The following is a 16,350-nucleotide window of genomic DNA, read 5'->3' as shown; positions in this document are numbered from 1 at the left end:
TCAAAGGAACACCTTCCAACTGTTGGAGCTGGATTGAGCAGTCAGGCTGCTTTCTAACTGAAGATCTATCAACTGACTTAGTAAGCTGAACTGAAGCATCAAGTCAGTTGGGAAATCGTAACAACTAAACTATTACCATTAACTGTGCTATTTAATAACTTACAAATAAAAAAAGAAGCACAAAGTTCCATGGAGTTTTACGTCGTACACCTTCACAGCATGACAAGATAATGATTAAAACGATGACGGCAGGGCTGCAATGGAGAGAGAGAGACACACCTTAGAGATACCAACCATAAGCAATAGGAAATTAGAAGAGCTTAAAAGATACTTACAACAAGGCATATGTAAACCAATAAGTTTGGGTTACCCATAAATTTAGGGCTGGCCTGGAAAATAAAATTTAAAAGATATTTATTTGAAGCATTGTTTATAGATTTTTGAAGAAATACATGCTGCAAATTACTTATTAAATATTTGCCGAATTTCCCAGCTTTATATCTTAATTAGGGACAAAATGAAAAAAAAGAGGTTTGAGAGTAGCTGTGGATGGAACAGACATGTTAATGGTTCAGGTGTAGGGCCTTGCTTTATAAAAATGAAAAGCTGAGCAGATATGAATGCATACACATACATGCACACACAGAAAAACATATGCACATAGAAACATAGAAAATAGGTGCAGGAGTGGGCCATTCGGCCCTTGAGCCTGCACCACCATTCAGTATGATCATGGCTGATCATCCAACTCAGAACACTGTACCTGCCTTCTCTCCATACCCCCTGATCCCTTTAGCCACAAGGGCCATATCTAACTCCCTCTTAAATATAGCCAATGAACTGGCCTCAACTGTTTCCTGTGGCAGAGAATTCCACAGATTCACCACTCTCTGTGTGAAGTAGTTTTTCCTAATCTCGGTCCTAAAAGGCTTCCCCTTTATCCTCAAACTGTGACCCCTCGTTCTGGACTTCCCCAACATCAGGAACAATCTTCCTGCATCTAGCCTATCCAATCCCTTTAGAATTTTATACGTTTCAATAAGATCCCCCCTCAATCTTCTAAATTCCAGCAAGTGTAAGCCTAGTCGATCCAGTCTTTCTTCATATGAAAGTCCTGCCATCCCAGGAATCAATCTGGTGAACCTTCTTTGTACTCCCTCTATGGCAAGAATGTCTTTCCTCAGATTAGGGGACCAAAACTGCACACAATACCCCAGGTGTGGTCTCACCAAGGCCTTGTTCAACTGCAGTAGTACCTCCCTGCTCCTGTACTCGAATCCTCTTGCTATGAATGTCAGCATACCATTCGCCTTTTTCACCGCCTGCTGTACCTGCATGCCCACTTTCAATGACTGGTGTACAATGACACCCAGGTCTCACTGCACCTCCCCTTTTCCTAATCGGCCACCATTCAGATAATAATCTGTTTTCCTGTTCTTGCCACCAAAGTGGATAACCTCACATTTACCCATAATAAATTGCATCTGCCATGAATTTGCCCACTCACCTAACCTTTCCAAGTCACCCTGCATCCTCCTCACAGCTAACACTGCCGCCCAGCTTCGTGTCATCCGCAAACTTGGAGATGCTGCATTTAATTCCCTCGTCTAAGTCGTTAATATATATTGTAAACAACTGGGGTCTCAGCACTGAGCCTTGCAGTACCCCACTAGTCACTGCCTGCCATTCTGAAAAGGTCCTATTTATTCCCACTCTTTGCTTCCTGTCTGCCAACTAATTCTCTATCCACATTAATACCATACCCCCAATACTGTGTGCTTTAAGTTTGCACACTAATCTCCTGTGTGGGACCTTGTCAAAAGCCTTCTGAAAATCCAAAAGTACCACATCCACTGGTTCTCCCCTATCCACTCTACTAGTTACATCCTCAAAAAATTCTGTAAGATTCATCGACATGATTTTCCTTTCACAAATCCATGCTGACTTTGTCCGATGATTTCACCGCTTTCCAAATGTGCTGTTATCACATCTTTGATAACTGACTCTAGCATTTTCCCCACCACCGATGTCGGGCTAACCGGTCTTTAATTCCCTGGTTTCTCTCTCCCTCCTTTTTCAAAAAGCGGGGTTACATTAGCCACCCTCCAATCCTCTGGAACTAATCTAGAATCTAAGAGTTTTGAAGAATTATCACTAATGCATCCACTATTTCTTGGGCTACTTCCTTAAGCACTCTGGGATGCAGACCATCTGGCCCTGGGGATTTATCTGCCTTTACTCCCTTCAATTTACCTAACACCACTTCCCTACTAACATGTATTTCCCTCAGTTCCTCCATCTCACTAGACCCTTGGTCCCCTACTATTTCCGGAAGAGTATTTATGTCATCCTTAGTGAAGACAGAACCAAAGTAGTTATTCAATTGGTCTGCCATGTCCTTGTTCCCCATGATCAATTCACCTGTTTCTGACTGTAAGGGACCTACATTTGTCTTACCCAGTCTTTTTCTTTCCACATATCTATAAAAGCTTTTACAGTCAGTTTTTATGTTCCCTGCCAGCTTTCTCTCATATCTTTTTTTCAGCAAGAACCTGTATCTGTGAGGTATGATCATGAAACACAAACACAGCAGGTCTAGAATAAATAGTAATTTAAAGAAGAACAAGACCTCTAAATGGAGGAAAAGACCACATGAGTAATTAAAGAAATAAAATGTTATGTATTCATGCATATTTTGACCCTTACAGGTTGCTGTCAAGCTTCCCCATAATGTGAGAGGGCATTCTGGGTAGATGACATACAAGCACAAAATAACCAGCTGCACATTTGTTCTTCACTTCTCTGTCTCTCATGTGTGTTATTCACGGCCACTCAGCTTCTCAGTACCATAAGCATAGCAAGTGGCAATGAGGTGACGAGTCCTTCCATGACATTTATTGTTTTGCTCCCTTCCAGAAGAAAAGTCCAGGTGCAATGCTGGTGGTGTACCGTTGTGTAATGTGGATGAGCGAAAAGAAAATGGCCGCAGGAAGTGTGGTCAGTGAGGAATCCGAGGGGAGTGAATCTGATTGGGATGGTTAAATAAAACACGAGGAAGAGAGAAAGTGAGAGACTAGATAAGACTAATTAGCTTTCCTGGAATGTGATTGTGTTTGAAAATAGTAACAATGTTTGGAAGTTTGGGGCCATATTACAAAATGACAGAGCAATGGAGTTCATATACTGAAAGATTTGAATATTTTGCATTGGCAAGTCAAATTTCAGATGATATTCATGTTCCAACTTTTCTGACTGACTGTGATGGGTGCAAAAATATTTAATTTATTATACAGCTTAGTGCAACCTACTAAACCTGGTGATAAGCCTTAAAAGGACATATTGTAGTTAAATTCTTAAAGGACCACTATTCACTTAAACCTTTCATTATTGTTGAGAGGTTTAGATTTCATGAAAGGAATCAAGAGAAAAGCGAGTCTATTTCACAGTTTGTGCTGGTGCTGAAGCAATTGTCTGAACACTGTGATTTGGGTCAGATACTGAATAACACATTATCTGATAGATTCGCATGTGATCTGTGTAGTAAGGTAATTAGGAAATGTTTGATTATAGAAGATAGATTAACATTGCAGAGGGCAATTGAGATCAGCAAATCTAATTAAGCACATCTTCCCAAATTCATAAAGCTTTTACTGACTTTCGGTATAAAACATCTACTGGCATTCAGTGTTACTGTTGTCGCAAATCTGGGCAGTCGGCAAGAGAATGCTGGTACAGGTTTCCCCGCCATCCGAAGGTAGAGCGTTCCTATGAAACGGTTCGTAAGCCGAAATGTCGTGAAGCGAAGCAGCAATTACCATTTATTTTTAATGGGAAAATTTTGTGAGCATTCCCAGACCCAAAAATAACCTATGAAATCATGCCAAATAACACATAAAACCTAACATAACAGTAACATATAGTAAAAGCAGGAATGATATGCTAAATACACAGCCTATATAAAGTAGAAATACTTTTCCACAATCATTGCCGGCACAGAACTCTGTAGCGAAAATCTCACACAAGCGCCGTCGGCAGAAAATCTCACACAAGCGCTGTTGGCAAAAACACGGCACAAGTGCTCTCCAGTAACCTTTAAACTATGAAGCTGCCAAATCATACCAAATAACACGTATAAATACACAGCCGATATAAAGTAGAAATAATGTATGTACCGTGTTGTATCACTTACTGGAATTGGGAAAACAGCGCCGAGCACACTGATGATGGTGTGTTAGACTGAGTCGTCGCAGGCTGGGTGGTGCAGTGGCCCCCACCCTCCAGGCCACCAACCAATACATTTCCGCGAATCGGTACTGTATCTGTCTGCGGCCTGGGGTGGGTGTTGGGGTGATGGGACACTGGGGTGTCATCTCGTCATCTATTTCCATTAGAGCAGGCAGCTCATCTTCTCCTATGACTGCCTGCCTCGATGTCGGTGGTCGAGGTTCGTCGTCTGCTGTGGCTGATGTGGAAGACTTGCTTGACTGCTGAGCCTCGCGCATTTTTCTCTCACACAGTTCTTTGTAAGGACTCAAAGAATCTTGCAAATATCCCCTAAACCTATGTACCCTTTCAAAATTAAAGTCGTACTTTATCATTACTCATTCAGTTTCGATTGTTATCCTTTCCTCTTCCAATTGCATCAGTTCTTCATCTATCAGTTCTTGGTCAGAGGATGCCAAAACCTCTTCAACATCATCTTCATCAGCTTCCACAAGCCAAACTCACTTTGTCCTTGCTTCGTTCACCACGATCGAAATGCTTAATTATGTCTAGTTTTACGCTAAGTGTAACACCCTTACGAGCTCTTTCAGGCTTTTCCGACACCATAGAACTCATCTTGCAAACGACTGCTCACAAGCTCGTGTTAAAGCAATGCTGGCGAGAATGCCGTTCCGAATCCGGGAAGAGCGGCTGCTTGGGGCGCGCGCTGTTTTTTTTTCGTAACAGTGAAAACACCTTTTGAAAGCGAAAACAGGGTACTAATGTAGGTCTTTCGTAACAGTGAGGTTTCGTAAAACGAACGTTCGAAAAGCGGGGGACACCTGTATAAGGATTTAGATTGCCAAAGGTGTGGGAAAAACAGAACATACTGAACAGGCCCGTAAAAGTAAAAAGACACTGTCAACCAAAAACAGTGTAATAAAGAAAAATGACTTTTGGAAAAACAGAAAGAAAGATGTGAACAAGATGGAGCATACAGAGGACGGACTGAGTGACTCTCATTCTGTGGTTGAAGAAGCTTTGCATCTTTTATCTGTTTCAGGACACAAAGATGACCATTGGGTGACCCTACAGCTGGATGGGGCCACAGTGAGGAAGCAGGTAGACATAGGTGCTGCAGTACCTCTGGTGTCAGTCAGCTTACAAGGAGAAATTGCAGCATCTCACCCCAGATGGGGCAAGGTTCAGATGGGCAAGGTTGACTTTAAAGACTGGCACTGGTGAGGTTGTTCCAGTGAGGAGAAAACTACATGTTACAGTGGAGATTAACAAGCAGAGAAAGAAACTTCCATTGTTAAAGATATTTATCCAGTGCTTCTAGGCCACTCGTGGAGGAGCAGCTCAAACTCAACTGGCACAAAGTGCACTTGATTGGTGGGAGCACTGATCTACAAGAAGTATTGAAGAAACACACAGAAGTATTCAATGGAGAACTGAACAGTCTGAAAGGTTCAACTGTTACACTAGCTGCTAAGCCCACACCACACCCATATACCTGAAGGCAAGGCCTGTTCCATACACCCTCAGACCAAAGATAGAGTGGAAAGACTGGTCCAGAGTAAAAGATTGTAACCAGTGTGTATAAGTAAATGGACAACTCCAATGCTTCCTGTCCTAAAAAGGGATGGGTCTTTAATGATTCGTGGATACTTCAAGGTAATCATTAACCCTGTTCTTTTTATATTCATTTACAGGATGTGGGTGTCACCAGCTAAGCCAGCATTAATTACTCCTCCCTAGTTGCCCTTAGGAAGGTAGTAATGGGCTGCCTTCTTGAACCACTACTGTCACTGAGGTGCTGTTAGGGAGAGAATTCCATGATGTTGACCCAGTGACAATGAAGGAATGGTGATATGTTTCCCAGTCAGGATGGTGAGTGACTTGGAGGGAGATTTCAAAGTGGGGGTGTTCCCAGATATCTGCTGTTCTTGTCCGAGTGGTCGTGGGTCTAGAAGATACTGGCTTAGGAACTTTGGTGTGTTGTTGCAGGGCATCTTGTAGATAGTACACACTACTGCAACTGTTTGTCGATGGTGGAGGGGTTGGGTGCTTGTGGAAGGGGTACCAATCAAGTGGGCTGCCTTGTACTGGATGGTGTCAAATTTCTTGACTGTTGATGGAGCTGCACTCATCCAGGCGAGTGGTGAGTATTCCATTACACTGCTGACCTGAGCCTTGTAGATGGTGAACAGGCTTTGAGGAGTCAAGGAGTGAGTTACACGCTGCCGAATTCCTAGCCTTTGACCTGCTCTGGTAGGCATGGTGTTTATATGGCTAGACCAGTTCAATTTCCTGTCAATGGTAACCCCAGAATGTTGATAGTCGGGGATTCAGTGATGGTGATGCCACTGAATGACAGCGGATGATGGTTAGAGCCTCTCTTGTTGGAGATGGTCATTGCCTGGCACTTGCATGGCTCGAATACTACTTGCCACTTGTCACCCCAAGCCTGGATAGCGTCCAGGACCTGCTGCCTTTCAGTATGAACTGTTGGATTGGAAATGGGAAGTGGGTGGCCACTGGGAGATCCTGCATTTTGTGGCGGATGGAGCAAAAGTTCTTGGTGAAGCAGTCTTCCAATCTACGTCTGGTCTCACCAATATATGGGAGGCCACGCCAGGAGCTAGGTGTATTGCTTCACCTAGAAGGAATGTTTAGGGCCAGGAATGGTGGTGAGTAAAGAGGTGTAGGGGCAGGTGCAGTACTTGTATGAAGTTTGACTGCTCCAGCAAACCACCAGAAATTAGTGATATTGTCAAAGTAATGCAGGAACACTTAAAACCGAAGCCATTGTTGATTGCAGAATGCTGTGGGTTTTGTGAGCAAAATCAAAAAGAAAATAAGTGTCAGAGCATTTAGAAGTGCAAAATAATTAAAATGGAATTTAACAATTGCCTGTAACTTATCCCCCACCTGGCCAATGAATATCAGGGCCAAGGTCAGCTGTTCTCTCTCTGCTGGGTCCATTTTTCTGGTCGAGACTTGCTGTCAGAACATCCAGATATGGCCCAAGCGGTTGGGGGGGGGGGGGAGAGAGAGAGAGAGACTGACTGACGTGGGTCACCAGTCCATAAACTTTAGTGCAAACTTTGCAGAATTTTAAGGGAAAGGAAAACAATAAACACTGGGCTAACAGGTCTGTTAACCAAGGCTCTCAAACTGAAAGTAAAATGCCAACACTGCGGCTGATAGCAATATCTAAATACTACACAAATACCGCTCCTTTCCGGCATCAGTCAAAACTGTAGTCCTCTTTCTTAGACATGGAAGAAAGTAAGCAGGGAGCATAACGTTGTGTGCTTTGTTCAAATCTCAATAAGGCTACAATAATAAGGGAAAAAGGATCTTAGAAACACAGAACATAGTGTGACAACAGACCAAATTATCAGAAGATTGATGCCGATAAGAGGACAATGCGGGAACATTCAAAATGCTAATAAGAGAGAGACGAGAGAGATTACCGAAAGGAGACACAGTTCCGAGTATTGTCAGGGACCAGTTGCTTTAAACCCGAACTGTTTGAAGTTTGATGGACAGGTGATACCCCAGCAGGGGGATAAAAGGAACAGGTTCGCTAAGGTAACACACACACAACACCACGAGGTAATAAGACCCTGGAAGCGGTGTGCCCCCACAAGTTGGTGGCAGTTTTGGAGGTCTGGTCGCGGGACCAGCCATAGACGCACAGGGTGGAAAGGTGCGGTCGGGCGGGAACCCGGTGTGTGTGTCCGTCCTTGCCTGGGTGCCGGGTTCATCGCAGAAGAATGATCGTATCTGGAACGGAGGGGTCACAGTCAGCGACCTCAGAAGACATTACAAAGGGCTCACCCGAAAGCTAACTGCGAGGAATATCAAAGGACTGTTTGGAATCTGATTTGCATATTCATTCGTTCTCTCTCTCCCTCCCCAATGGCACAACAGCGATTACTGCGAACTGAACTAAATTGAACTGAACTGTGTCACTTGAGACTGATCATTTTACCCCTAGACTGCGATAGAGCTTGATTGATCCTATTATCCTAGTTCTGTGTACATGTGTGTTTATTCATTGCTAACCTGTTGCATTTATATCCTTACTATTAGAGTACTGTATTGCTTATTTCTTTAATAAAACTTTCTTAGTTCCAGTAATCCAGACTCCAACTAAGTGGTCCATTTCTGCTGGTTTGACAACCTAGTTACGGGGTACGTAACAATAGAAACATAGAAAACCTACAGCACAATACAGGCCCTTCAGTCCACAAAGCAGTGCCGAACATGTCCTTACCTTAGAAATTACCTCGGGGTACCCATAGACCTCTATTTTTGTGAGCTCCAAGTAGCTGTTATGCACCTGATCTTGTGCTTTCCTGGCATATATAATGCTTCCGGCCAGGTCCAGGTATCGATTATAACCGACACTTCAATGACAAAATCTACCATCTTCATCAGGCCTGGGCATGTCTAGTCCGGTGGTATTTATAGCCCTGTTGTCTGTCCCTCCTGATTGGTTAGTCCTCATCCAATCAGGTTGTTCACAATCAAATTTCAGTTTACTTAGAGCGAGACCTACATCTTTGTGAAAATTCTTTTCCTCTAATTTTATTTCAATGGTTTCCTTTACTAGGCAGTATCAAAAGCCATTGGTGTGGCACAGTTTTTTTTTGCCATCGAAGTCAATCCTATGGCTATTGCAAATACGATATTCTGCTACCACCGATTTCTCCAGGTAACCCAAATGAATACACACACCTCCTGTGCTCTTGATGCAGGTTTCCACTGGCTGATAAACCCTGCTCTGCAATCACAGGGAATCCTGTCAACGCCAGCCAACCTGAGTCCCAGATCATCTTTGACTCATATAAACTGTGATTTGAGTTTCCTCATGGGTATATGGGTGGTTTTAACCCAGTATTTCATCAGGATCCTGGTGATCCTTCCAGAAACCGTGGAAATATAGGGAAGACTTGCAGTAGCAAAGGCTTCCTCCTGGTTGTTTGGTTTCCTAATTTTCCATCGACCCTTTTAAGGGCCCAATTGATTTTCTTCATGTTGCAGCCATTCTGGAGGAATGACATGCATAATCACCTTATTTCCTTGGGGAGACTCTCTGGGTCCTAAATAGTTTTTGCACGGTTAATCAAAGTAGAAAGAACTGCTCTACGTTGGGTGGTGTTATTGTTGAGGTATAAGTCCATGTGAGTGGATTTCCAATAGACGCTATGTCCGAGGCTACTGCCTGGTTTCCGTTGTATTAGAATGTCCAGGAACAGGAGGCAGCCATTCTTCTCCATCTCCATCGTAAATTGAATGTTTAGATGTACGCTGTTCAGATGGTCGTGGAACTGTTGCGAGTACCTGGAGTCCATTAGGCCACACTACGAAGGTGTTATTGACGTAACTGAAGAAACATTTAGGACGTAAGGGCGATGAACTCAGAGCCCACTCCTCAAAGTCGTCCATGTAGAAATTAGCAACAGCCGGTTACAAGAGCGATCCCATACTATCGGACTAGACATGCTCAGTCGTCATTCCTGATGAAGGTGGCAGAGCTTATCATTGAAACATCTGGCTGGAAGCCAGGGAAGAGTTTATTTGAAAAGAAGGGAGTTAAATGCCGCCATAACAAACAGTAATTAACTGAAAAGGGCACGTTCATGAGCGCAATTGCTGAACCTGCTGTGCATCCCACCTGCGGGGGTGCATAGACACCACAGCAGAGTCCAAGGTTGTGCCAACAGTTGTGGCTGAATTGAAGAGATTGTCTGAGAGTTGTTTAATTTGTGGAATCCTGCAACTGAGTTGCAGTCAAGGATGAAAGTGAGCGTGAACAAAATTGCAGCATCTAAAAAAAAACAGCTTGGCCAAACAAATGTGTTACTGTTGTGGCTGAGCCTCACAATCACCAAACAAATTCAAGTTTAAAGGTGAAATTTGCAGAAAATGCAACAAAGTAGGACACATACAACGAGTGTGTCAGGTAGATAAAAAGAAATGGAGTGCTCAGGGAAGAGAAAAAGCTAAAAAGTCCATTAGCAGTTTCAAGAAGAGCACTGATCTGCGTGCTGTTGATGAAAATCTGATAACGATGAGACTGACAAGCCTTGAAATTTCCAGTGTGAAAATGAACATTGGGCAAGCAACATGGCTTACTCCAGAAGTGAACAACAAATTAATTAAAATGGAATTGGATACTGGTACACCTGTTTCAGTCATTCCACAAAATGAGTTTGTATGTGGTAAAAATAGGAGGACCAACGTTGTGGGGACGTGATTGGCTAAGACATCTACAAGTTGATTGGAGATCCATCCACCCATTGCATGCCACATCCCCTGCAATGAAGCCATCTGAAACTGAATTGAGAAAGGTACTGGATGATGTTGCAACGGTCTCCATGCCAAACACCATGAGCCCAACAGAGGACAAGCAGGTGCTGGTGCCAACCCCTGTGCTTCTGGTTGGGAAGCATGTTGGACAAAGGAAGGACCAAGCTGCTCAGAGGAAGTGTGGAAGTGATAAAAGCAGTGGTCCAACTACAACAGTTTTTGTAAGCAATATATCTGAGAAAGCTCTTGATATGTTAATTGGGCAGTTACTAGTGAAATGTGAACACAAGGAAGTCTGCAGATGCTGGAAATTCAAGCAACACACACAAAATGCTGGTGGTCAGGACGAATGGTCTCGGCCTGAAATGTCGACTGTGCTTCTTCTTATAGATGCTGTCTGGCCTGCTGCATTCACCAGTGTTTTGTGAAACGTGGCTTGTTTTTAAGCTGGGAGAGGGTTCAAGGAGCATCAGGAAAGGTGAATGTGCTTGGCTTTTGTGAATATAAAGACCTGGAATCTACTCTTTGTGCATTAAGCTTATTGCATGAACTTCAAGTGGGTGATCATAAGCTGCTTTTAAAAGTAGATGCAAAGACCAAAGCCCAGCTGGATGAATGCAAGGCCAAAAAGAAAGGAGTCAATGGAGATACAAAAACAGAGGATATGTCAGATGATGTTGTGGATGAGGAAGCCAAGAGGAGAGATCAGATGGTAAAGGGAGCAATAAGAGAATACGCCAGTGAACCAAATGCATCTGTCCAAGATCAAGTTGCACAGACGAGAAGAAGATAAAGAAAGAAGAAAGGTGGCTACCACCTGTTGGAACCACTTCCTGCCGTCTCAGAGTCAACTTCTACAACCACCATAGAGGAGGCCCCAAAGCCTTGGACTGTTTCACAGCTGCAAGTCTCACCTGTCAAGCAGAGGGATCCTCCTTGTCAGGAAGCATGTTATCCCACAGGAATAAGAAAGCTTTCACCACAATGAAATCTTTCTGCCTGAATGGGACACTTTAAAATATACTATGCTATGGATGTCAATACATAATAGTTTTATTATATACTGTATATATAGTGGAGATGCAGTCTATATTGAGTTGGAATTCATAGCTAAGCAAGGAGAGTGTTGTGTATTTAATATTTTGTTATATTTGAGTATATATATACACACACACACATATATATATTATATATATATATATATATATATATATACACATACATACACACACACACATACATATATAAAAATAATGGATAAGCTTTCCTGTTCATTTAAGTAATTCATTACGGGTTATGTGTATAAATTTGTGAACGTCATACGCCACCACACAACCTTGTGATACGTGTACGCACAACTTAAAGTAAATTCAACCCAAACTTGTATTCTCGGACAGCCATGTCTTCTTTGAGTTAGTTTATAACAGATATGTTATGTATCCACGTATATTTTGACCCTTGCAGGCTGCTGTTGAGTTCTCTTTGTGTTATGCACTGAACATAATGCAAGAGGGCATTCTGGCTGGGTGACTTATAAGTAATTTAAACAGTGTCTTTCGTGTGTGTCATTCACAGTCACCTATCTTCTCAGTACCACAAACATTGCATAAAATGCATACATAAAGCCTAATGTGTGCATGTTTTGTACAGTTTGAGAATAGAAGAAGGGGAGCTGGTAAAGAAAACTGTCAAAACAAAAAACAGCAAGACAGAAAATATTGGAGGGAAACGGCATGTCAGGCAGCATCACGGAAATGAATAAACAGCCAATGTTTCAGGCCAAGACTCTCCATCAGGAATGGGAAAGGAAGGGGGAAAATGCCAGAATAAGAAGGCGGGGAATAGGGAAAGAGGACAAGCTAGGAGGTGATGGGTGAAGCCAGGTGGGTGGGGGAGGGTGGTGACGTAAGAAACTGGGAGTTGACAAGTGGAAAGGGCAAAGGGCCGGAGAAGAAGCAATCCAAGAGGAGATGAGAGTGGATCAAGGGAGAAAAGGAAGGAGGAGAGGGACTAGAGGAAGGTGATAATCAAGTAAGGAGAGGTAAGAGGTCTGAATGGGGAAATGAAGAAGAGGGAAGAGGGGGAAATTACCACCAGTTTGAGAAATCGATGTTTTCGCCTTCAGGTTGGAGGCTACCTAGACGGGATATGAAGTGTTGCTCCTCCAACCTGAGAATGGCCCCCTCATGGCAGAAGAGGAGATCATGGACCCATCATATCAGAATGGGAATGGGAATAAGAAGTGAAATGGATGGCCACCAGGAAATTCTGCGGATGGAGCTGAGGTGCTCGACAGCACGTACAGGATCTCTTGTGTTTAAAACAAAAAAAAAAAAAGGCTCCAGTGTTCTATAAATTGAAAAGTGCTTTCTCTCTATAAGTTCATCACCATACACAGCTGCTGGGCAGGCAATGTTGCTTTACCCTAGAACCTTGATATCTGCCCTGCTGCAGTTGTCACCATGTCTTTCGTGAACACAAATGTAATGAAAAGAAAGGTTTCCCTTTATATAACACATGTTATACCCTGTTTAGAATGTCCCAATGTTCTTGCACTTCAGAATTTCCTTTAAGTGTAAGCTCTAAGTGCAGGGAAAATGGTACAAACTCTTTCAAACAAGTTTCTAATTCTTCTTGGGCAGCCACTCAGAATATAATTACTTGCTTTTACTACAGATCCACAGTGTGTGAATTCTTTTAGCATAGGATGTCCATTTCATACCAGCTATCAAAGAGGCACATGTTAATAAAGATACTGGAATAACCATCCTGCTCTTCCTCAAAATAGCATCGGGCAATCCTTGACATCCACATGAGAGAGCAGGTGAGCTTTCAGTTTAAATGCTTGCCCAAAAGACAAAAGGTTCAGGAGAGATATTTGTTCTCAAGTCACCAGACTGTGGCCAAAACCTTCAGTTTTCCAACTGATGACAAATAGCTTAAGCCTTAAAGTCAGTTGTCAGTCACAAAGTAAATGCTAGGATGAGAAAAGCCTAATCAAATAAAGCACAACAGTTCATAGAAACAAACATTCCTTATCAAAAATAAAAACAAGCCAATGGAGATCACAGACTCAATAACCGCTTTCTAAGGGTAGCCAAACCATACAATGTATTATTATGTGAGATTTCTTAGCAAGTAGCTGAAAATCTAGGGGCTAGGTGAATGACCGGCCACATCAGAAACTGGTGCTTTGTGACTGAGGCTTCCTGAGGCACAAAGAGAGATGAACATTGTAACAGTTATCAATAGTACTGGGATAGATTTCGGGAGACTGCAGATATGCTAATGATAAATTCCTTAATCTTCACTTCTTAGTTCACATCTATATCTTTCAATATTTTTTGTAGCAAATGGTAAAGAGGTTATTCATCCTATCTATGTAGAAAGGTTTTGCTGTAAAAATTCACAGAGAAGGGTGCATATATGACAAAAGAGCAAGTTTTTAAAAGGGAACATACGACTGTACCGGACAAAAAGAAATATAAATGAAGTATCCTCAAGGAAAGTGAGGAAACAGCTGTAACTCAGCTGTTCTTGAGATACAGCTCAAACTGAAAAAGGCAAATTTATCCAAAAGTAAAGGGAGCCTCTGGAAAAGGGGGTTTGTCAGTCTGATACCTCAGAAGATTGTCACATCTTCCCTGAGGAACAAATCTCCAGTACTGCATACACCAGGGCACATGGTTGAGCAGTTTCTAGTTCCTGGGTGCCAACATCTCTGAAGATCTATTCTGAGCCTAACATATTGATGCAATCACAAAGAAAGCACAACAGTGGCGATATTTCATTAGGAGTTTGAGGAGATTGGGTACGTCACTAAAGATTCTAGCAAATGACTACAGATGTACCATGGAGAGCATTCTGACTGGTAACAACACCGTTTGGTATAGAAAGGCTATTGCACAGGATCAGAAAAAGCTGCAAAGCTCCATCCAGGGCACTAGATTCCCCAGCACTGAGGACAACTCTAAAAGGTGATGCCTCAAAAAGCCAGGAGCCTGAAGAAACACAGTCAATGTTTCAGGAACAGCTTCTTTTCCCGACAGAAAACAGCTTTAACCAAATATTTAAATAAATATATGACCCTTGTACATGTGCTTTCCAAGCATGGAGTGCATGCATAAGGGTGTCAACATCTCTGGAGATCTATCCTGGGCCCAACATATTGATGCAATTACAAAGGGGGCATGGCAGTGGCTACATTTCATTAGGAGTCTGAGTAGGCTTGGTGTGTCATCAAAGACTCCTGCAAATTTCTACACGTGAGCTGTTGAGAGAATTCTAACTGGTTGCATCACCATCTGGTATGGAGAGGCCACTTCACAGGATCAAAAAAAGTTGCTAACACAGCCAGCTCCGTCATGGTCACCAGCCTCCCATCAATGAGGACATCTTCAAAAGATGATACCTAAAAAGGCCGCATCCATCATTAAGGACCCCATCACCCAGGACGGGCCCTCTTCTCTTGCTGCAATCAAGGAGAGGTTCTTAATGGACAATGAACCCATGTTTATAGTTACAGTTTTTAAATTAATTTACATTTACAGGTCTTTATTATGTATTGCATTTTACTGCTGCCACTAAACAACAAATTTCACGGCATATGCTAGTGATCATAAACCTGATTCTGACTCAGATTCTTGACAAAACTGTAGACTACAAACATGCAGACTTTAAACTGTTTAATAGAACAGTAATTTAGTATTATAAACTTGTCAGATGGTCTTATTGAAACTAATCTCAGAAAATCATATTGCTATTGATTTCAACTAGAAGTCGAAATTCTCTGTCTGGCATTCTATGGCCTGGCAACTCCCAGTCCGGCAAGTTTTAAATCTGGCATCATCAGTTTACAGAGAGGCCATCAGAGTGGCTATATTAGCATTCTGTAGTAGCAAAAATTTTCTGTATTTGCAAAATTTAAAATGTGGAATACAAATTTGCTCTTAAAGAAAGTATGTGAAAAATAAACAAACACAAAATGTAAACAGAGAACTGAATTAGTTTACCAAGGACAATGTTCTACAGGTTGCTTGTTAAAAAACGGTAGGCCACTTCAGGGATTTGCATTGGAACCAGACATGTAATCTCTTTAATGATACTTGTAGTTAAAAGCTCATAGCAGGAGCCCACTTAAAGCTTGGGCAGAGTGAACTGCCAAGCCAAGGGGCTAGGCATATGTTTACATAGGGAGATCCTGGGGCATTTTCTGTGGTCCAGCACTAGTCATGCCCAAGGATGCTGGACTAAGTTTCAACCGGGATGTATTATTTATAACATTGAATCACTGTGATACGGCCAAACCTCACAAGTAAATGTTATGATTTATTTCAACTATTAACCATTTCAACTAAATGCATGCATGCTCAATATTTAAGAATTACTCTAGTTAGGAACAATATTTTCAATTGTACTTTTAAAATGAGCATTAACTGATTCATTTAGTCAACAGCATCTGCAGATTCTGATGGAAGATGAGCGATATAAATAAGGATGGATGCATTCTATTTGGCATGGATGTGGTGGGCTGAAGGGCTGTTTCTATGCTGTCTGACTCAATAACTCCACGAATCGCATGTGATAATGTGGCAAGTCTCTATCTCGCTAAATGGTATGTCACAGGCAAGGCATGAAGAGCATTTGGTTAACTTGAAGGAATAAAAGTGAAAAAGTTGAGTATTCAGCTGGATCTTTGTCATTATACAATAATCAGGATTATATAGATGTTCAGAGATGTTAACATTGATGAAATACTCATGCATTTGGGAGAAACATAGAAACATAGAAAATAGGTGCAGGAGTAGGCCATTCGGCCCT

The 16,350-nt window shown here is 42.2% G+C and overlaps 1 protein-coding gene across 1 annotated transcript in view; it reads right to left on the bottom strand.

Moving 5' to 3' along the window:
* LOC140195427 (protein lifeguard 1-like) overlaps positions 1-16,350 on the bottom strand; it is a 41,909-nt gene that overhangs the window by 12,509 nt on the left and 13,050 nt on the right. The window contains exons 4-5 of the mRNA XM_072253707.1: positions 336-389; positions 164-254 (exon numbers count right to left, since the gene is read on the bottom strand). Of these exons, the coding sequence (XP_072109808.1) occupies positions 164-254; positions 336-389 (145 nt within the window). The remainder of the gene's footprint in view (positions 1-163; positions 255-335; positions 390-16,350) is intronic.

Source organism: Mobula birostris, chromosome 3 (genome assembly GCF_030028105.1).
Source record: "Mobula birostris isolate sMobBir1 chromosome 3, sMobBir1.hap1, whole genome shotgun sequence".
NCBI lineage: Eukaryota > Metazoa > Chordata > Chondrichthyes > Myliobatiformes > Myliobatidae > Mobula > Mobula birostris.
This window is presented reverse-complemented; position numbering and strand designations above follow the sequence as displayed.